This window comes from Rhinatrema bivittatum, chromosome 8 (genome assembly GCF_901001135.1).
Source record: "Rhinatrema bivittatum chromosome 8, aRhiBiv1.1, whole genome shotgun sequence".
In the NCBI taxonomy this organism is placed as follows: Eukaryota; Metazoa; Chordata; class Amphibia; order Gymnophiona; family Rhinatrematidae; genus Rhinatrema; species Rhinatrema bivittatum.
In genome coordinates, this window is record NC_042622.1 from 103,485,833 (window position 1) to 103,509,448 (window position 23,616).

The 23,616-nt window shown below is 44.1% G+C and overlaps 1 protein-coding gene across 5 annotated transcripts in view; it reads right to left on the minus strand.

Annotated features, from left to right (window-relative positions):
* The window catches only part of SLC2A8 (solute carrier family 2 member 8), a 128,343-nt gene that overhangs the window by 93,385 nt on the left and 11,342 nt on the right, over positions 1-23,616 (minus strand). For 3 of the 5 annotated variants that reach the window (XM_029611870.1, XM_029611867.1, XM_029611868.1), the window contains exon 3: positions 825-987. The exons of 1 other annotated variant lie outside the window; for it this stretch is intronic. In XM_029611870.1, the coding sequence (XP_029467730.1) occupies positions 825-987 (163 nt within the window). Of the gene's footprint in view, positions 1-824; positions 988-12,882; positions 12,966-23,616 lie in introns of those variants that run through there. One more of the 5 variants, XM_029611869.1, reaches the window with a different exon arrangement.

The following is a 23,616-nucleotide window of genomic DNA, read 5'->3' on the forward strand; positions in this document are numbered from 1 at the left end:
GCAATGGCAACGACGCTCAAGATGGCACCACCATGGCCTGCCATATGGTGTGCCCACCGAGCCTAGCCCATCAGGGGGCTGCTCAACCCACTTGGAAGCCTCCTTCCCTTGCCCCGATGGGATCGGGAACATCGTCTGTATGGCACACCGAGCAACAAAACCGGAGGAAAGACTTACTGAAGCCCTTCCACGTCTCTGAATTGGAGGAATCCTCTTCTCATTTTAACTTACCTGGGCTCAGCGCATACTGGCTGAGTACAGAGACCATCTCCGGCTGCAGGGGAGGGAGTACTTTGGCAGTTACCGCTGCACTCGGCTTCCTGCACCTGCTGCCTTTCAGCTGCTTCAGCAGCAAAGTCCACGCAGGGAGCCAGCTACTGGACCAAGGCACACCTCTGAGGGATCTCAGAAATCGCCTCAGGAATTCTCAACTGGTGGAGGGACCTTAAGGTATCACCACAGGAGAGCGGGGCTCAATCGATCTTCAATTTAAAAGGTAAATGTTCCTCTTCTAATGATTACTGCAATCCCACTATGCCAAACGCTGGTGTAGGGAAAGCACGTCCACATCTGCTAGGAGACGGAGAGATACTGGAGGGCTGAGTTCACTGCAGGTATATCTAAGGTGACATCAACTTTGAAACCTGACTAGTCTCCATCTGCTAGCAGGGTAGTACATAACCCATTGGTCCTAAGTCCATCTGGCTACATGCTAGGAAAAGAAATGTTTGGCAGATCTTCTGGATCTGAAATAAGCTGTTTTGAAGATATTTTAAAGGTGATTCCTTAGTCATTTCACATGTTAATAAACAATCATACCTTACCCCAAACCATGATGCTTCAGTTTTATCTAGTCTTAGATGAGGGTCATCTGTTTTGCTCAGATCAGAGATGGCTGGAGAACTGTATCCTAGGACAAAGCCAAAGCTGAGAGGTCCAAGTACAGCAGCAAATGTAGCCAAGTACAGCTTCTTGTTCTGTACTTTGCTAGAAGAGTAAAGAACAAATGTACATGCAAGTTATATTAAAGAAAATCTTTTCTGGCTGGCTGGATTTGGTAAACCTGGGAGGGGGAGGGGGGGGTCCAGGGAGTCTTCAATGTTCAAGAATGACATCTATTATCTATAAAAAGTTCTGTTCCATTGTAAACCGGTGTGATCTATATTCTTTATAGGAATATCGATATATAAAAATTCAAAATAAATAAATATTCAGAGCCCACAACTATAAGGTGCAAGAGGGAGACTGTCACTGCAAATCACCAGACTAGGTACATTTGGAGCAGGGCAAAGGATAACTGGAGTCATCAATTTTTTGGGGAAGGCTGATGCAGGAGAAAACCTCTGCTTTGAGGGCATATCAATACAGGACAAGTGGAATTGACTCAGGATTGTCACAAATCAAGCAAATTCAGTAGTGATTAATCTTTCGCAGGCTTCATTAAGATTGGCCCAAGAGAATATCCTACATCAGGATTTGTTGTTCATACCTACAGTATTACTTGATCCATTCCAATGTAGTGTCTATTTATCATTTTAAAAATGACATTACAAATTAGTTTTTGCCAGCCAACCAGATATTCATCATATGTTAACAGTTAAAAAGGCAGCAAGGTGAATACTACATAAACCCACTGACCTGTACCTATCAACCTTTAGAGATCTGTTTAAGGATTTGGCAAGGATTGAACAAAGATGCTATAAAACCTTTTGGATCATTTCACATCGAGTGGACCACACTCAGCTTCCTCCAAATCAAACAATTTTGCGTGGATGTTCTCTAGGGTCTCAAACAAAACCATACTAAGTTTTTCACCTGGATCTCCATTGGTTGGAGAGCTAGTTGATTGGAGGTCATCTCCGAGTACCATCCTCCACGCAACCTAAAATGGCCATTTTGTCCAGGTGCTGCAGTGCTACATCTCTCAAGGGTCTCAAATTTTGTAGATTAGTACAACCCCTAGTGGTAAGTCCCACTGCAATGTTTGGAACATAACATGAGCTTGCCTCCCTTATAATAGACCAGCAAAGTATGCGAAACATTTTACAAAGAAATATAAGGCCTACTTTGACTCCTCATTGTTCATGACCTATACTTTAATTCAAGCCCTATCTGGACGAGTAGTCATGGCCCATGGCATATAAGTATAAGGTTTGCACTAAGAGGCTTTACAGTCAACTGGAAGCAAAGATATATAAAGACACAATGTCACTTTTTTATGCAAATTTTTGTCAATGTTCAGGTGCAAATATCTGTGTGGTTTTTAAATCGTTTCTTTTGTGTGTCATTTGAAAGGGCATTTATCTTCTACAAAAGTCACCCTGTCATTTTGTCCCAAATTAAGGTCCCAACAATATGCATCATTTGCATGAGTTGGTGAAATATGTTAAAGAGGCATCTAGAGCTGCCTGCCTGTCTTGCTGTTGACCAGAAGAGTCGAGCAGGAACACTGCGGCTGCCCGACGCTGATGTCATTAGAGCATCAGGGGCCTACTAAAGGTGGCGCCCTGAGGTGCGCCACTGCCGGTACGCCGAAGCCACATACTAAAGGAGCACGCCCCTTATGTCATTTTTTTCAAGATCTAATTTTAGCTAAGAATGGGAAGAGAAAGGAAGGGGAAAGTCCTCCTATTTACCTCAAGCCTCCAGCTCAACTGTTAGTGGCCCCATGGATCGTCTTGCTATTTCCAGTTCATCAGTGCTTGATAATGAGTTCAGACCTGGAGAAAGTCTTCTTGAGTCCTGAAGCTAGATCTCCACCTCCTATTCCTAGTGGTCCAATTGTGCAACAAGAGGATATTTCTGAACAGATTTGTGGTTTTATTTCTTCTCCATTATTAGGTGCTAACTGCTTATCTGATTTAAGAATGGGTCAGACAACTGAAAGGAAGTCAGTCATTCCAATCCCAGTCCAAGTTCCATCTGGAGGTGTTACAGAGGAGTCTAATTACTTGCCTGCTTCTGGAGAGATATCCCTTAAGGACATTTGGAAAGCTGTTTAAGGAATAGACTCAACTTTCAAATTCAGTCACTCAATTGTGTCAATTTTCTCAAGACAATGTTAGTAAATTGAAAGAAATTATCAGGCTTTCTTCTTTAGAATCAGCAATGTCTGCCCAATCTTCTATTATTTCCAATCTGCAGTCAGTGTCAACTGCAGGAATTAGAGTTAGGATTTTTCTTTATACTAAATGTGAGTCAATGGAAAACAACCACCTCAGTCTGTTGAATTTTCCTATTTCTCGTCTGATTTCAGGCAAGGAATACTTTAAGAAATGTGTGTGGTTGAACCATTACAATTCCTGCCTGACAAGAAATTTGTTTTATTAATAATTCCTACCATATACCTGATAAAGAGGTTTTCTGGTATTGGGACAGGGGAGGTAGATGTTCTCCTCCCTGTCCCCAGTCCAGATCTCTCTTCATTTTGGCAGACTTCTTATGATAAATGTCTCCATTAGGGCCACTTTTGTTTTCTTTGCATTGACGGTGGGTAAGAAGTGGTTTTTTTTAAACAATACTTAAAAGTATAAGGAATCTTTATTTTGTAGCCGAAGAGTATTTGTTTTTCCTGATGTATTTAGGGAGACACAGGCCAGACGGAAGCAAGTTCTTCAATTAAAACCTTGTGTTCTTTCACTTGGTGCCCTGTTTTATTCAAGACTTCAATATAAGTGTATTACCACCTATCAAAAGTTTGCTTTAGTAGATATGGAAACGTTTTGATGGATAAATCTACTGGGTAAATGGCGAAGGCTCACATCGAGTGTCCAAAGGCCCTCTGTTAACTTCGAGGCTGCGGTCGGGCCCAGTGCATCCCGCTGTCACAGGGTTGCGTTTCTGGGACGTGCACACACGATTCACCCATCTTCCTGGTCCAGCACAGTCATGGCGCCATCGATCTGGGCCGGGCACACAGCAGTTGCGTCATCGGCCCAATTTAAGCATCTGACACATGCACTCACTCGCCCTTTTTCTCCCCTCCCAGCCACCGCATTTGTTCTCTCATCTCAGCAAAAGCATCCCTTTGGCTCGTGGTCAATGAAGCTATCATCGCCTGCAAATTATCTCAAGTAGAAGCTTTGGGTGAGGTCCCAATCTGGTGTCAGGGGAGCATTGGGGTGAATGAGCATAAGGGAGGCGGCTCGGCGTTCAAGTGGAATGGCTGAACCTGAATCACGCGCATGAAGAGCAAATGCAAGGAGAGACGCTCGGGCAGGGGCTGCAGAGCAAACGTGAACAGGCCGAAGCGCAGGAAGGAGGAGGGATGCGCCAATCAACGTTATGTGCAGGAGATAGATGGCCCACTCGTTTTAGGCCTGCTGCAGCACCCGCCCGCAAAAAGGCCTCCTGATTTAGGCCCGCTGCAGCACTCACTCTGACAAAGGCTGCCCAATTTAGGCCTGTAGCAGCATCTGCTTGATTTAGGCCCGCTCCAGCACCCGCCATTAAGGCACTGGATTCAGGTGCGACGCGGCTCCCCCTTGAAATTAGCTTTCAATTGGCAGCTGAAACGGCCTCCAGTGGCGCCGTGACTCAAAAGATATACCAGGTAGTGCACACCCCTTGCCTCGCACGTGATTCCCCAGGGATGGAGCTCAGTATGGTCAGGACCGGGAATTAGCTTCGCCCCGCATGACCCGTGCTTGAGCCCTGTGCAAAGCTGGGCACAAGCAAACCCTTATACGCCAATGCCACCAAACTACCCATGGGCTCATGGGATAACAGGCCAGCCTTCACTTTGGTGTCAAAATATTTACCCAGGCTATTCGGACAGCGAGAGTTGCACTACAGCGGCACAACCTTGGGGGTCATGGCACATCCCTGCATGGTACACGGGCCAATCCATAACAGAACTACTGTACTTGGGGGTACACATGACCTCTCAGCTGATACTGCGAGACCCACAGACTGCGGTAAGTGTGCAGGGCCCGGCCGCACAGGAACCATTGCCACTTCCAGCGACATCAGCACCAAGCCTCTACCATCCATCACAAGAAACGAGTTACACAGGAGGTCAGACAGCAGGGATGGAACTCTGCGTAGGGAAACCTGAAAGGGCAACTATGGGCGAGTCATCTGAGGTCTCGGGCGAGAACGCAAAGAAATCGGGTAAGCAAAAAAACAAACCCAGGCAGGTGGCCAGATCAGACTCTAGTTCGGACAGCTCCTCGGACTCCTCTGACTCAGAGTCATCTTCCGATGATAACCAGGGGAAGACTGATGCAATGAGGCAGACTCAGGCCCCCAGCACTGATAGCACTATTGCAATTATGGGACAGCATCCCCCAGGACTCTGCGGAAGATCAAGAAACAGACATATATAGACATTTTCAGGATACTGGAAGGGCAGCGGAAAGGAAAGGACAGGAGAGGGGATAATAAACGTGACCAGGCACCCAGCATAGACAAACCAATTCCAAGGAACATTATCAATTGGACAAGGGCATTCTTGTGGGTGACAAGTGTGATGGGCCACGATGACCCTTCTCAGTATGGTCCCATATTAAGCTACACAGATACCATACTGGAGGCTTACAGGGAGTATGATGGCTGGGCCTGGCTGAACTATGATGATTGATTCAAAGATAAAATGGAGGAGAATCATTTTATGTCGTGGGGCACATAGGATGTTGGGCTATGGCTAAGGCAAATGAAGAGTAAGGCAGCCGATGCAGGGGCTAGCACTCGGCCCACACTTAGGTTGGGTCAGCAGGCAGAACAGCCCAGGCAGGCTGCTCCAAACGCTCATAACGGCACCTGCTGGAAATACAATAAATCGTCCTGCGGCTTCCAAGTTCAAGCATGCCTGCTCGATTTGTCTTGCTCCTCACCTAGCCTCGAAGTGTCAGAGGAAGAACAACCTAGGGAGTAACAAGTCAAAATGAATACAGCGCATTTGTGAAGGTGCCATCCCCAATACATTTAGACGCAATGTGGGCCTGGCTTAATCTCCACCCGAAGGAGGAGGCAAAGAAATTGATTGCGAGTTTCCGCAATGGATTCACCATACCTTTTCAGGGCGATATCAAAGACATGCGCGTTGAGAACACTCCTTCGGCAGCGAGACACGCGGACCTTGTGCAGCAGAAAGCAGCAGAAACTGGATGTGGAATTGGCAATGGGCAGAGTCGCTGGCCCTTTCGAGTTTCCTCCTTTCAGCAAAATTATGCTCTCCCCTCAGACCATTGTCCCGAAGAAGGAACAGGCAAATACTGACTAATTCAAAACTTGTCCTACCCATATGGAGCCTCTGTGAATGATCAACTGCCCGACGACGAGTGCACAGTGCAGTACACTTCATTCAACAGTGCCATAGACATGTTCCGCAGGTGTGGCAGAAGGGGCCTCATGGCTAAGACCAATATCGAATCTGCTTTCCAGCTTCTTCCGGTCTACCCCAGCAGCTTCCCGTTATTGAGTTTCTGTTTCAAAGGCCTGCATTATTTTGACAAATGCATGCCAATGGGGTGTTCCATATCAACACATATTTCGAACATTTTAGCTCACTCCTGCATTGGGCTACCCACTCAGAAGGCTGGTCTGGAAAACATCGTTCACTACCTCGATTTTTTGTTTGCTGGTCCTCAGGACTCACAGGCTTGTTCCCACTTGTCATCTGCATTTCACAGTTGACTCTTGAGTTTGGCGTGCCACTAGCGCATGAAAAAACAGAGGGTCCTACCACAGTGATCAAATTTTTGGGAATCGAGCTGGATTCAACCGAGATGGCATCCAGATTGCCACAGGAAAAACTTCAGAGCCTTCAGTTCATGCTTGAACAGGCACTGTCCACCGAGAAACCGACTTCAGTCTAGTGCAATCCCTCATCGACATCCTAAACCTCAAATGCCGAGTCATACCGATGGGGAGGGCATTCTTGAGGTTACCAGCAATTACAGCAGGCGTTAGCCGTCCTAATCATCACAATAGAATCACACGGGCGATAAAGGATGACTCGGCCATTCGGGTTTCCTTTTTTGAGCAAGTTTAATGGAACATCTGCTTGGCAGGATCCTATCTCCAACTGTGACTTGGGTGTATACTATGATGCATCAGGGGGTTGGGGTTTCGGCGTTTATTGTCAGGGTTCCTGGTCAGCACAGCAATGGCCTTCATCCTGGGTAGAATTGGGCTTGATACACAACGTTACCTTCCTTGAGCTCTTATTTAAAAGATTTTATATACCGTCATTCGTAGTTACATCACAACGGCGTACAGTATGTTTACATCTAAGAAAAGGTATTCACATAATCATCCTTGTCGCTCTAGTCATCTGGGGCAAGAAGCTACGCAACAAGCACATTATATTCTAATGCAACAATATGGCTGTAGTGCAGGTTATAAAAAGGCAGTCTGCCAGATGTCATAAGGTAGCCGAGCAATTAAGGGAAGTGGTCTTCACTAGTCTTTATCTGAACACAGTTATATGGGCACATCACATGCCTGGAATTTATAACGGTATAGCTGATGCCCTGTCAAGAGCTAAATGAAATCTGTTTCAGAAACAGGTACCCGGAGAGGACAAGGAAGGTGGTTACCGGTGCCAGATCACTTCTGGAGCACTGCAGTGCCGCCATGAAACCCCTCCCGCAGAGATCGGTAGCTCCGGCTATATGGAGCACATATTGCAGAGCTTACGCAATCTTGTCCAAATTTTTGAAGGAATGTGGTTGGGTTGAAGGGCCTGTACAAGAGGAGTTAATTGTCAAATATATAGCATGGGCTAAGAACAGGGGAAAAATAGAGGGGTTCTGTGTCGAATCAGCTGGCAGCTTTGCTTTCTTTTTGAAGGTCTAGGGATAGGGCAACCCCACAGTTGTATTTCTGCAAAATAAATAAATAAAAAGTTAGTAGGGTGGGCTAGAAAGATAAGGCCACTGCTCGATTCAAGGTGCCCAAATCACCCACGACCTGCTCATTCGGTTATGGCAGGTACTACCATCCATTTGAGAGTCTGACTTCGAAGTCAAGCTGTTCTGAGCCACTTTTTCTTTTGCATTTTTTGGCACACTGCGCGTCAGCAAGCTGGTGGCCACTTCCAAAAAAAGACATGGATTGCAGAGGTATACTGATACAGAACATCAAGGTATCTGTTCATTCTGCCCAAATAATTTTCCAAAGGTCAAAAACAGATCAGGTCGCCAGGGCACCAGGTTATGCTTCAAACACGCAACGTTGCAGGGTACTTGTCCCGTGCAGAACTTGCTGAATTTCCTGGCACTGCGACCGGATGGCAGTAAATTCCTATTTATTCCCCTTACCAGATACCAGTCCCTGGCAGTTTTGGCTTTGGCCGGCGTAGGGTATAACACTGACTTCGGGACCCATTCGTTTAGAATAGAAGCAGCCGCCGGCGCAGCTCAGGCAGAGTTGCACATCGATACCATACAAAGAATCGACAGATGGATGCTGTCTACACATATATTAGGACTAACCATGCATGAATGTATAACCTTTTTCTTTTATCCTCTCTTCACAGATTTATCCCAATGACAAAGGATTGGTTGGATTGTTGGACACTCCTTTGTTCACTGGGCAGCAAAAAGGGCTTTAGTTCACTCATATGGGTCTCATTTGTGTCTGGCCGCATGGGAAGTGCGCATTTTATGGATGGGGGAAAAGAGGAATGTCCTGAGATCAGCTCCTGCCTTTCATACAACTCAAGGATATGCTAGCCAAGCCTGAAGTCATAGTTATACACCTCAGTGGCAAAGATCTTGGGACCTGGTCCTGTGTACAATTAATTCGCCACAAAGAACGACTCGAGCAAATTAGTTCCCCGGTTTCCTAGCACGTTTCATATGGTCAGATATTACTCACCAGATAAAATGGAATGATAGTAAATTATGGAAGGGGGGGGGGGGGTCGCAAAAAGATCAACCAGCAGGTGGGACTATGGGTACAGAAGTTAGATGGCCGTCAGATATTGCATGAGTAGGCAGACCCGTATGAAGGCCTTTATAGGCCTGACTGAATTCATCTGATATTGGTTACGATCTTTTCAATAATAGGAGGCTCTGGAATGTTTCTTCAGGTGAAAAGGCAGCAGCTTTGTGTGGGGGGCTTAAGGCCAGTGCACTACCTCATGCTGGTGGCAGGTACATGAGCCATGGGCCAACTTCGCCGGCCTGGGGTGACCCCCTTGATTGGAGGTCAAGGCGGGAGGCTGGGCATGAAGGGCTGTTTTGCTAGGAAACACAGCAGACCCGGTTGGTGTCAGAAGTCAGAAAGGGGACCCTTACTTTAATAATGTTTACAATAAAGCTGCAGCCTCTTCATCCATTTTTGGTCTGTTTCATTTTGTTGCGGGGTGCTCCGGGATGGGGCAGGTATGGATACCAGTGATTATAGTGATCTCGATGTTATTAGATGCTGGGTACTGGGAGAGAGATTTGTATTGTTAGGCAATTTCAATAATGTGGACTATAATTAGGTAATGGGTTTTCCTTTTCTCTATATTTGTACCAGTTGATATATTGGTATTTATCTTATATTTCCATTTATTATATGTTTCTTGTAAATATGAATTAAATTCAATAAAGAATTATAAAAACAAAGAGCGGCATCTCTGGCGCCCTGCTGCATAACACGCAAATGAGCTAGAGATGTGAAATTTTACAGTGCGGTGAAGCTTGTTGAGCTTACCAAGCTTGTAGCTTATGGCATCTTACTTGGACATACTTTTATAAATGACCCCTCAAAATGGACATTTTATTGTGCTGTGTTTACTGCATGCAAGCCTGAACATGTAAAAGTATCACCTTCACAAGGAACTATGTCGTCATGTTAGTGTATTCTGGCAGAGATTTTGGGAACATGCCCTGACCTGCGACACCATTGTGCTCTTAGTGATATAATGGCTGCCTTGACAGACAAGTCCTGGCCCACCCTGATGTTTTATGCATCTTGATGAAACTATCAATTTCCACACATCATTTCTAACTGTTCCTTTTGACAAAGTAGCTGATTTTTTTCTATTGTTTAATGAGACATTTTTGCTGTTTCTGTTGTGTTCTTGCAAGTTTTCCTTGATTCATTTGACTTTTTTTATCTTTAGGCCATCATTTATTCTGATCACGGAGGTTACCAACAAATTAGGTCCTTGCAGAATTGGAATTTATGATGGTTCTGAATGCCATATGCCATTAGGTTTTTATTTTAGAAGAAGTGGCTTAAGGTCCATCAAGGATTTCTCTTCAAAAGATCAAGAATTAATAAAGACATGCTCTGGACTTTCTACTTTGTCTGTGGAATCCAGTATTTGCTCCTATTACGAAGCCTTGATTCTGACCAAATTTGAATTTCTACAGACATACTGCTATAATCCCTTCAAGAAGCAGAATCACAACAATATCAAAGGTCTACTTTGCAACAGCTGATTACTTTAAACCAGGCCAAAAACTTTGTCCACGTTGTAGGCACGACTTCAATGCAAAGTTGCAAGAATCGGAAGGTCCTCAGTCCGAATCTAGTAGTGATGACCCCAGTGTGGCTGAAAACCTCAATGCCAGCTTTACACCTCTTGGCAGTTCCCCTTTAAAGATTCAGTAGGATAGCAGGCAAAATTCTTTGAGTTACGCAAAGCGCAAAATCAGTGACACACAAGGGGCCATTGCTAATCAAATGGCAGTCGTTAGTGGCTTAACTCCTGTGATCTTGAACGAGAACCAGCAAGTAATCAGTGTCAAATGTATTGACTTGGAAACCTGTGGCTAATACTTTGTCTGGCTGACTGGAGTGGCCCCTAGGCGATGGGGTTATCAATTCTGCTTACTTGGCAGTGGCTCAGCCACCACTGACCAATGCAAGGTAACTAATCAGCATACAACGTTTTGCACTGACTGATGACTAATATATGAAAATAAGTAAACAAATGTGTGTCAAAAGCTAAAACTGTGGTAAGCACAGTAATCTGAGCTGCCTTGTAAATTTTCACATCTCTAGCTCATTTGCATGTTTCACGGTCGGGTACCAAAGATGTCTCTTTTTAACATAGCGCATTCACACATGCAAATGATGCTTGTCTTTGGGACTTCAAAATTCTGGCCAAAGCAAGGCTGGGTCAAAGACAAAAGAGGGTGACTTGCAGCAAAATGGTGCTTTTTCAAATTAGAAAGAAAAAAAAAAAAAGTTACACAATAGAGATATTTGCACCCAAAAAATGGTTAAAATTTGCATAATAAGGTGACGTTTTTATGTAACTATATCTTTGCTTCCAGTTGGCTGCAAAACCTCCTAGTGAAAATTCTAGATGTACTTCATGGGCCATGACTACTGATCCAGTTATGACCTGAATCGAAGTATACATCAGGAGCAATGAGGAGTCAAAGAAGGCCTTAAATTTCTTTTGTAAGATTTCACATATACTTTGCTGGCCCATAAAAAGAACGACAAGCTCATGTTATATTCCAAACTTTGATTAGGAACTTTGCAGCAGAGGTTGTAATCATCCACAAAATTTCAGGCCCCCTAATAGGGGTTGTTTGGCTGCAGTGGCATTTTTGTGTTGTGTGGAGCATAGTACTTTAACAGTGACCTTCATTCAGCTGCCTCTAATTCTTGAACCAATAGAGATGCAACTGAAAAATTTTGCATAGTTTTGTTTGAGGCCCTAGCAAGCATCTAAACAAAATTTTATGCAATTTGAAGGTCAAGTGTGGATGATTTTCTAAATTGGTCCACATAACACAGAATGTCCCTTTTATAATTTATGTTCAAGTGCTAGACAAGCTCTGCTGGACTTATTGAAGGATTCAAGAATGGTCATGAAAGCCACCAAAAAGGAGGTGGTGTTTATCAACAATCATTTGAAAAATTAAAATGGAATAGAATAGAAAAAAATACAACAATGTTTGAGAGGTGGTGATAGTGTGGCTCTTTTGAATTATTGGGAACAATACTGGATGTTTACTCTAAATACAGTACAGCCTAACTTGAATAAAGAGATAGAATGGTTTAATTTATGTCATGTTATTTTTGTCCACTGGAAGTCAGCCACATACTTTGAATTAGATTAGCAGAAGAATGTTTCAAGTGTGGTGAATAAAATGACTTTTTGTACAGGAATGCTAGATCTGGTTGGCAACACAGATAAAGCACCACTGACGCAGAAGTATAGAGGTCATGAAAAACCATGGACCATGTTGGGAGCAAGGCTATGCAGACAGTTTTTCTGATAAAAGTCATAACAAACAGTACTTAAGTGCAAAGGAAAAGTTAAACATTTGCTCGAGACCAATGATTATAATGGGGAATAGTTGTAAATGAGAACCAACCAATTCCACATATGAAGGTGTCATTATTAGGGATGTGCATTAGTTGTATCATTTGTTTCATGCATTTCAGTGGTGTGCCGCATCTCATGATCGGAATGTACGCACACAAAACTGATAATATGCACAAATTAAGGAAGGCGCGCACATGTGCTCATATCATCTGTTTTATGTGTGTAATTCCAATCGTGAGATATGCGTACACCACCAAAACGAATGACCAACAAATGCACATCCTTAGTCATATATATACTTAAGGGTTCCTAAGGTTGTAGATGCAACCTACACTATATTTTCATCATGAAAGAACAATTGAGAAATTACTTCTTCCCTGATAATTTCCTTTTCTTTAGTACAGATAGATTAATCCAGAACCAGTAGGCTATGCACCTCTACCAGCAGATGGAGACTGAGGAAAGCTGACATCACAGTATATATACGAGTGCAGTTACATCAGCCCGCCAGTATTCTCTGTAAAGGTCAACTATCGACAAACTAACTGAAACTTGATTATTAACAGACAACCACTTCAGCACTCTGCTAACAGGAAACCACTGAGATCAGACAAGGAGTACAACACTAGTCTAGGGACTGGATTGACACTTACCAGTACTCCCTGGAACACGAAGCCATGCAGCAGGACCATAACACAACCATTCAGCAGCCAAGGGCAGGAAGGTGGATTCAACTGTGTGTACTAAAGAAAAGGAAATTATCAGGTAAATAGTAATTTCTCATCTCTTAGCTTTCAGACAGGTAAATCCAGAACCAGTGGGATGTACCAAAGCTACTCCCGAACAGGGCAGAAGACTGCCCACAGTCAAAACCGCACGTGCAAAGGCTACATCATCCCGGGCCTGCACATCCAAGCAATAATGCTTGGAAAAGGTGTGTAAAGAGGACCATGTCGCAGCTTGGCAAATGTCAAAAGGAGACAACAATCTAACCTCCGCCCATGACACTGCCTGAGCCTAGTGGAATGAGCCCTAACCTGACTAGGTAACGACTGCTTAGCATCCACATATGCAGCCTTCACCATCTCCTTAATCCAGTGAGCTATTGTAGTCCGGCTCACCCTGTTTACTTTCACCATGAAGAAGAGTTGAGCCATCTTCCTGAGAGGTTTAGAAATCTCCAAATACCTTAAGATATGCCTCTTGACATCTAAGGACTGTAACAGACGATATTCCTCCGCATCTCTTTCCCTATCTAGAGATGGCAGGGAAGATCTGAGTGAAAATCCGAGACCACTTTTGGCAAAAAAGAAAGGCACAGTACGCAGCTATATCACCCCTGTAGTGACTCATAGAAACAGCTCCCGGCAAGGCCTGAAGTTCGGATACTGGCACAGAACAAATTGCCACAAAACACACTGTTTTCAAGGTCAGTAATTTCAAGGAAAGGTTACGCATAGGCGAAAAGTAGGGCCTGCTAAAAAAAAACAAAAACAAAAAACTAGATTAAGACTCCACAAGGGCACCTCTGATAAGCCAACAAGAGGCCACCATTCACCTGATCTCAGAAACAGGCATTAGCCGCCAGCTGTACCTTTAATGAATTAATGGCAAACCCTTTACTCAATCCATCCTGCAAAAATTCAAAATGAACAGAATCTTAACCAAACGAGGAAGAACCTCTTGATCTTCACACCAAGCCTCACTTGCCAAACCCGCACATAGGCTAAGAAAGTGGAGAACTTTCTCGCTCGTAGCAACGTGCCGCTATAGAACAGCCATACTTCAGCAAGCGAGCCCTCTCAAGGGGATACCGTAAGACAAAACTGAGTCTGCTCTTCATGGAAAACAGGCCTTGCTGTAGCAGATCCCCGTACACCAGAAACTGGAGGGAAGAATCCACCAGAAGCCTTCACAAATCTGCATACCATGGTCTCCTGGGCCAATCTGGTGCCACCAGAAGCACCATTCCCCTGGGACTCTCGATTTTCTGAATCATCCTGCCCAACAGACACAGGAAAAAGCATACAGCAGCTTCCACTCCAGCACAAGGGCATCAATGCCCAAGAGCTATGGATCTCTCCTGGGACTGAAGAAGCGAGGACCCTTCGCATTGTGAGAAGTCGCCAGCAGGTCCAGAAAAGGAAGGCCCCCAGCAATCCATTAACAAAAGCCTCGTTTGACAATTCCCATTCTCCTGGATCCAGCTCTGCCTGCTGAGAAAGTCTGCTCTTATATTGTCTTTTCCTGCATTGTTTGAGGCTATCTCCCAAAGATGCACTTCCACCCATTCCATAAGTTGAGCTATTTCTTGCAACACTTGCTGGCTCTTAGTTCCTCCCTGCCGATTGATGTAAGCCACTGTCATTGCATTGTCTGACATTATCCGGACTGCTCGACTCTGCAATCGGTCACTGAATCACAAGCAACCACCCAATTGATGTTTCAGGGAGAGAAACTTCTGAATTCCAGCGCCCTTGTGCTGTTCAGCTCCTGACAGTGAGCTCCCCAACCCTAGAGGCTCACATCTGCATGAGTACTAGCCAGTCCAGTGATCTTAGGGAAACCCCCTTTTTAGTTGATCCGCTTTTAATCACCAATGCAACCGAGTGCAAACCTCCATCGGCAGGTGAAGCCAAATTGAATAGTCCTGAAACTGTAGGCTCCAACGAAACAGAGTGCACTGAAAAGGATGCATATGCGACTTCACCCACAGCACCACCTCTAGGGACACTGCCATCAATCCAAGCACCTGTAGATAGGACCACATTGTCAGGCATATTGTGTTAGTCAATAGACACACCTGCACCATCAGCTTGTGAATACAGCCCTCCGGCAGGAACACCCTGCCCTATTTCATGTCAAACTGAACACTGAGATACTCTAGTGACTGTGATGGCTGAAGATTACTCTTGGCCAGGTTCACCACTAAACTTAGCTCCTGCAACAAGGAGATCACCTTGCACGAAACCCTGAGGCTCTCTTCCAGAATCCTGGATTGAATCAGCCAGTCGTCCAAGTACAAGTGTACCAGGATTCCATCCTCTCTCAACTCTGCCCCCACCACCAACATATAAGCACGGTGGCCAAACCAAAGGGCAGCACTTTAAATTGATGATGTCCCAAATCCGTGAAATGCAGAAATCATTGATGCTCTAGCCAGATGGAAACATGCAGGTATACTTCGGACAAGTCCAGAGACATCTGAACTCCGACAGTACTGCCATTATCACTGAGTGCAAGGTTTCCAAGTGAAAGCAGCTGACACCTTTAAGATCCAGGACGGGAGAAAAAAAGCCCTCCTTCTTGGACACAACAAAATAAATGCAAAATTGGCCCATATTTTCTTGAGATGTGGGCAAAGGAACCACAGTCCGCAGGCTGAGGAATGTTGACAATGTACACTCCACTGCCTCTCTCTTCTGCAGAGTTGCAGGGAGACATCATGAACATGTCCCGAGGAACACAAACTCTAGCACATAGCTATCGCTTATCACCTCCAGAACACACTGATCTGACGTGATCTCGACCCACCTCCGATAAAGAGAGATGTGACCTTTCTCCTGTTTCCGGGGGTGGGTTGATACACCTTCTTTGGGAGGCTCGAGGTGCTCCACTACCTGAGCCTGTGCCCCGTCTGGGCTGCCTGGGACAAAAGCACTGAGACCTACCCAAAGGTCAAGTCCTCTGAAAAGCCACTTCTCTCTAGGGTTGAAAACGTCTGAACCCACTAGTATGAACTCCCATGCTGAAGAAGCGCATTGCCGGTTTCTTATCCTCTGGTAATCAAGGAGCTGGGAACTCAACCCACTTATTGGCCATATCCTCCAGCTCACTCCCAAACAAGAGCAAACCATTAAAGGGCAACTTTTTAAGGTTAGACTTTGAGGTGGTATTGGCTGACCAATTTCTCAGCCATAGCTGACGCCTAGCCGCTATTACCGAAGCCACTCCTCTGGCTGAAGTGTGGACCAAATCACAGTCGACATCTGCCAAAACGGCAGCTGCTGGTTCCATCACTGCCCTGGAATTCACACCAGATTCGTTGACCTCCTGAGAGAGAAGTAAACAAGAGGAGAATGAGCCACCAGGGAACAACAGGAAGCTATCTGCAAATGAATTGCCATTGTTTCAAAAGCCCACTTAAGGATAGCCGCAATTTTCTTATCCTGTGCATCCTTCAAGGCCTCTCCCCCTTCTACGGGGATAGTCGTCCGATTGGTACCGGCACACACAAGCGCATCTACCTTCAGAAAGCACAATTGCTTTCTCGCAAATGGATCCAGGGGTACAGTCCTTCCAAGCCTTGTCCCCCTTTAAAATTAGCTTCCGGCGCACCCCATTCAAGACCATTCAGGCTTTACGTAATGAAATCAAAATGGGATATTTCTTTGGCTAAAACAGATTCAGTCCCCAGAACTCCCAGCATCTTAAACGTCTAGGAAATCAGAGCCGGTAACTCATCTCTATGAAAGAAACGCAAAAGTTCTAAATGGCTCCAAACTCGGAAGAATTTTCCTATCTTCCAGGGAAGAAGGATCTGCTTCATCATCCGTGCCATCTGGGTCCCTGTTGGGGAGGCCTGCAGCAGCTCTAGGCTTACTCCAATGCTTACCCACAGCACCAGGCATACGAGAATCCGTAGCCTGCGATTGACTTATCAAGGCTGGCTGGGACTAAGCCTGAAGAAAGGACTGTAGTTCTTGGAAAAATTCTACCGAAGAAAAGGCAGAGATCCATGCCAAAACCAGGGGGCATCGGACCTGCGCCCACTGAACAACCTTCCCCCACTGATGAACTAGTTAGGGAGGTCCCAAAATCAAGAGACACCTCTGGCAGCTCTTTCTCCATTCCCGTACCAGGCTGGGAAGAACCGAGCTTAGTAAAATCAGACAGAGGCAACTCTCCCTGAGCCTCCAAAACAGCGCCGACACAGGTGCAAAGCCTAGACGCACAGCCGAGGGCATAGCTGAACGCACAAGCACAAACTAATGGAACTGAAGAGGGCAGTCTTGCGTGCAGAAAGACGTGCGAAAATGGTACTGCAGCCTACCACACAGCAAACAAGACAAGCAGGGCCTAGCCAAAAAAGGTTGCTCAACCTGCCAAGCTGCCCAGCTCCCCCGGAGGCAGAAACAACTGTTGGATCGGCTTGCCAAGCACAGAGACCAAGGGGGAAGAGGAATCCCTACTTAACTCCCCTTCCTCTCTCTCTCTCTCTTTTTTTTTTTTTTTAAATTACCCCTTTACCTGAGCTCAGCCTGTCCCAGTTGAGTACAAGATTGGTCTCCAGTTGCAGGGGGAGGGGGTAAGGACCTTCACCACCGTGCTCAGTCTTCTGGACGTGCTTGCCTTTCAGCTGTATTTGTTTATTTATTGCACAGCTAATTCTACACAGACTGAAAAACCAGCTACATGACCAAGGCACTCATCTGAGGGAAGAATCCAAAGAAATCACCTCAGGAATTCTCAGCTGAGGAAGGGACCATAAAGTATCACCACAGGAGAGCAGGATGATTAATTCTTCTGTTCTCCTTTTAAAAATTCCCTTTTTTTTTAAGCAATCCCCAGCAGGGAGATGCAAGTTTACCATCTGCTGGAAATGGAAAATACTGGCAGGTTGTCACTGCAGGAGTATATATACCATGATGTCATCTTTGCTCCATCTACATCTGCTGGATAGAGGTGCACAACCTACTGGTTCTGGATTCACCTGTCTGAACGCTAAGAAATAAAAGGAATATTTCAAAAGTAATTAAGAACAGAACCCAAAACAGTCTTAATTGCATAAGTCTTCACACCCTATGACGCGATACTTGGTGGAAGCCACTTTTGCAACAGCAGCAGCAGCCACAAGTCATTTAGAATAAATGTCCAACTTTGCACAGTGGTATGATGCAGTTTTAGTCCATTCTTGGCATAACAGCTCAAGTTCTTTAAAAGTTGACTGGGTATTATCTATGGACTGTAGCCTTCAAGTCTTGCCACAGAATTTCTATTGGATTCAGCTCTAGACTTTGTCTGGGCCACTCAAGGTAATTAATTTTCTTCTTGTTCAGCCACTCCATTGTTGCTTTTGCTTTGTACATAGGATCACTATCCTGCTGAAAGGTCAATCTTCTCCCCAGTCTCCAGCATAATGCTGCCACCACCATGCTTTATTGCAGAGATGGCATTAGCAGGGTGATATGCTGTGTTCGTTTTATTCTACACACATTGCTTAGCATCAAGACCAAAAGGTTCTACTTTGGTCTCATGAGACCACAAAACCTTCTCCCTTATGTATGAATGTCCCTTAGCATTTGCAAAATTAAAGTTGTGTGGCAAATTATATGGCTTTTCCTTATCAGGGGCTTCCATCTTACCATCCTCCCCTTTCAGGCAATGTCTGTGGAGTAATCCTGAAACTGTTGAAACAGTAAACATTTTCTTCTGTCCCAGAAAGAGACCTCTGTAGTTCTTTTAAAAGTAATGTAAAACCCCACAGAGACCTTCTACAGCAGTTCTCTCAACCCATGTCTATTGAATGTGGAAGGATGGATCCTGGCAGTATCTTGGTGGTGCCAAATTGTTTCACTTTTACAATGTTTGACCTAATACTGCCCAAGAGATATTCAAACATTCAAATTTTCTTATAGACTCCCAAATTTGTACCTTTCAGTAAATGTTACTCTGGAGTTCTTTTGGAAGCACCTTGTAAGGTATGTTTTGACCTTTGCTTCAAATTCACGTCATACAACAGAATCAGCTTGATTCTTCATCCAGGATTATTCAGATCAGCTCAACTACTGTGATTGGACAGAGGTGGACTATATTTAACAAATTATATGTCTTGTTAAGGCAATTTTTGAACTGGAGTTAGAGTTACCTAAGATAAAGGGGGTGAAGATTTCACGCAATCAAGATTTTATTCTTAATTACTTTTGGAATAGTTCTATAAATTGCTCTTTTATGATGAAAGTGTATATTTTATAGATCAGTGAAAAACTCCTGCTGTAATGCATTTTTTATTTATATTTTTAAGACAGCAGAATGTGACCAACGTACAAGGGTTGTGAAGGCTTTTATAAGACACTATCATTACCTGCTATACTTACCTGCTTTTAATTTCCAAAATATGAGATCACTATTACAAATATTGTGATTAAATGGAATATTAACTTTGGATTTTGAGATATTCCTGCAGTGTTCTTCATAGTTTGCTCCACAACAGTAGACAAAAAAGATACAACCTGAAGGATCCTTTTTCCTATTTCTAAACAAAAGACACTACCACAATATACCACAGTATAAGGAGTCCCAAGAATTAACTAATATCATAAGAACATAAGAAACTGCCATGCTGGGTCAAACCAAGGGTCCATCAAGCCCAGCATCCTGTTTCCAACAGAGGCCAAACCAGGCCACAAGAACCTGACAATTATCCAAACACTAAGAAGATCCCATACTACTGATGCAATTAATAGCAGTGGCTATTCTCTAAGTAAACTTGATTAATAGCTGTTAATGGACTTCTCCTCCAATAACTTATCCAAACCTTTTTTGAACCCAGCTACACTAACTGCACTAACCACATCCTCTGGCAACAAATTCCAGAGCTTTATTGTGCGTTGAGTGAAAAAGAATTTTCTCCGATTAGTCTTAAATGTGCTACTTGCTAACTTCATGGAATGCCCCCTAGTCCTTCTATTATTCGAAAGGGTAAATAACAGAGTCACATCTACTCGTTCAAGACTTCTCATGATCTTAAAGACTTCTATCATATCCCCCCTCAGCCGTCTCTTCTCCAAGCTGAACAGCCCTAACCTCTTCAGCCTTTCCTCATAGGGGAGCTGTTCCATCCCCTTTATCATTTTGGTTGCCCTTCTCTGTACCTTCTCCATCGCAACTATATCTTTTTTGAGATGTGGCGACCAGAACTGTACACAGTATTCAAGGTGTGGTCTTCACCATGGAGCAATATAGAGGCATTATGACATTTTCCGTTTTATTAACCATTCCCTTCCTAATAATTCCTAACATAGTTTGCTTTTTTGACTGCTGCAGCACACTGAGCCGACGATTTTAAAGTATTATCCACTATGACGCCTAGATCTTTTCCTGGGTGGTAGCTCCTAATATGGAACCTAACATCGTGCAACTACAGCAAGGGTTATTTTTCCCTATATGCAACACCTTGCACTTGTCCACATTAAATTTCATCTGCCATTTGGATGCCCAATCTTCCAGTCTTGCAAGGTCCTCCTGTAATGTATCACAGTCTGCTTGTGATTTAACTACTCTGAATAATTTTGTATCATCCGCAAATTTGATAACCTCACTCATCGTATTCCTTTCCAGAACATTTTATATATATTGAAAAGCACCGATCCAAGTATAGATCCATGAGGCACTCCACTGTTTACCCTTTTCCACTGAGAAAATTGACCATTTAATCCTACTCTCTGTTTTCTGTCTTTTAACCAGTTTGTAATCCAATAATGTTGTGCCTATGGGGAAAATTCTATCAGAGTTAAAACAGACCTAAATATTCTGACAGGCAGTGTTTTCTATTCAGATGAACATAGGCACAAAGAAAGTCTAACTTGGGAAGTAGTGAATGTATTGGTAAGAATCAGTTCTCTACCCAAAGAGAACCTGCACAAACAAAACTGTTTTATTGCTTTAATCTCTGATGCTCTATGTACAAATAATGAGCAATAAAAATTCTTAGCATCCAGACAGATGCATTCAGAACCAGTAGGTTATACACCTCCACCAGCAGATGGCGATTGAACAAAGCTGACACCACAGTATATAAACTCCTGCAGTGACATCAGTCTACCAGTATTTTCTGTCTCCAGCAGATTGTGGTCATGCATCTCCCTACTGGGGATTGGTTCAAGTTTTAGAAGGAGAAAAAGAAGGAAATTTAACTTGCCCTGCTCTCCTGCAGTGATACTAAATGGTCCATCCCCCAGTTGAGAATTCCTAAGGTGATTTGGTTGGTCCATCAGATAAGCGCCTTGGTCCTGTAGCTTTTTTTTTTTCAGCCAGCATAGACTTAGCTGTTAAAACAGGAAGCAGAGCGCAGCAGTGACTATATGCCCTCTCCCCCACAGCCGGGAGGGACTCTGTACTCAGCAGGGACAATTTCTGCCCCATTTCCAATCTACCTTTTGTAGCCAAGATCATGGAGAAACTAGTCAACTCAACTTTAAGATTATCTGGAAGACCATCAAATACTACACCTACACAATACGGATTCCGTAAGGCACTAAGCACTGAAACACTCATCTCTCTAACAGACCACCTCATCATGGGATTGGACAAAGGACAATCCTTCTCGACCTCTCGGCAGCTTTCGACACTGTAAACCATTCCATCCTCTTCCACTGACTGACATCTGAATAACAGGAACCACCTTCAAATGGTTTGAATCATTTCTCAGTAACAGAGGCTACAAAGTCAGAATCATCAATAAAGAACCCCTTCGCATCAATTCATCACTAGGAGTTCCACAGGGCTCCTCCTTGTCTCCCACTCTCTTCAATATATATCTCCTTCCCCTATGCCAGCTGCTAACAAATCTAAAACTAAAACACTTCCTTTACGCAGACTACGTGCAAATTTTGATCCCCATAACAGAATCCATCACAAAACCACTCAAATACTGGGAAAATTGCCTCCAAGAGATCAACCTCCTCCTCACTAACCTAAACCTGATACTCAATTCAGCTAAGACCAAACTCCTTCTCATCTCCCCAGACAATAGTGTTCCCCCTCAAAAGACACTCACTACCACCTTCGTCACCCAAGCAAGAGACTTGGGAGTACTAATCGACAATCGCCTGAATTTAAAAACATTCAACCACCACACAACCAAGGACTGCTTCTATAAACTGCAGGTACTAAAAGAATAAAACCACTTCTTCACTTTCAAGATTTCAGAACTGTCCTCCAAGCCGTTCTATTCTCCAAGGTAGACTACTGCAATTCCATCTTGCTAGGTCTCCCCGCCGCCTCCATCAAACCCCTTCAGATGCTTCAAAATGCGGCGGCCAGAATTTTAACAAACACTTGCAGAAGAGACCACATCACACCCATCCTCAGAAATTTCCACTGGCTACCAATCAGTTTCAGAATTCTACACAAGTCCCTCACCATCATCCACAAAACCATCCATAAACCGAACCCCCCGCTCAAAATACACACCTCATCTAGACCTATCAGAGAAGCCTACAGAGGATCCCTGCATGCCCCAACTAAATCCACCCATCATCTAGCAAATAGAGAACGGGCTTTCTCCACCATATGGAATGCTATTCCTACTGAACTCAGACAAGAACCCTGCCTGTTGACATTTAGAAAAAGGCTTAAGACTTGGTTATTTAAACAGGCCTTTCCCTAAACCATCAAGCTGCCATAGCTATCATTACCGATCATTCAGCACACTGTAAATATTTGTTTCTGTCTGAGTTACTTTCTGCTTTGTCTTCTTCTTCCCCCAGGTTCCATTACCTTGTTTTATTGTAACTTTGCCTCTCTTATCTGGTTTAATATTCAATATTTAAGGTTATGTTGTTTTTTTACCCCTGTTCCCTGTAAACCGACATGATATGATTGTATCATGAATGCCGGTATAAGAAAGCATTAAATAAATAAAGTGACTCAAGGGCGATATAGTCCTATCCTTTTTGTCAAAGTGGTCTCAGATTTTCACTTGAATCAGTCTGTTTCCCCGCCAATCTCCAGACAGGGAAAGGGATTCGGAGTAAGTAATATCCACTGTTACAGCCCTTGGATGTCAAGAGGCATATCTTAAGGTATTTGGAAGTTTCTAAACCCTCAGGAATATGGATTGCCTGTTTGTTCTCCATGGTGGAAGTAAACAGGGCGAGCCCAGTGCTGCTGTCTTCAATAGCCTGCAGGGATTAGAGAGTCACGGCCGCGTATGTGGATGCTGAGCAGCCGTTACCTAGTCAGATTAGGGCTCAGGCAGTGTCATGGGCGGAGGTTAGATTGTTGTCTCCCATTGACATTTGCCAAGCTGCAACATGGTCCTCCTTACATACCTTTTCCAGGTATTATCATCTGGATGTGCAGGCTAGGGAGGATGCATCCTTTGCCTGTGCGGTTTTGTCTGGACTATGTGCAGCCTCCTTCCCTATTCAGGAACAGCTTGGGTACATCCCACTGCTTCTGAATTCATCTGTCTGGACACTAAGAAATGAGAAATTACTACTTACCTGATAATTTCCTTTTCTTTAGATCAAACAGATATATTCAGATTCCAGCACTTGGCTGCCGAATGTTTGTGCTATGATCCTTCTGCATGGCTATATGTGCCAGGGTTACTAGTAAGTGTTAGTCCAGTTCCTAGACTAGTGTTGATACATTCTTTGTCT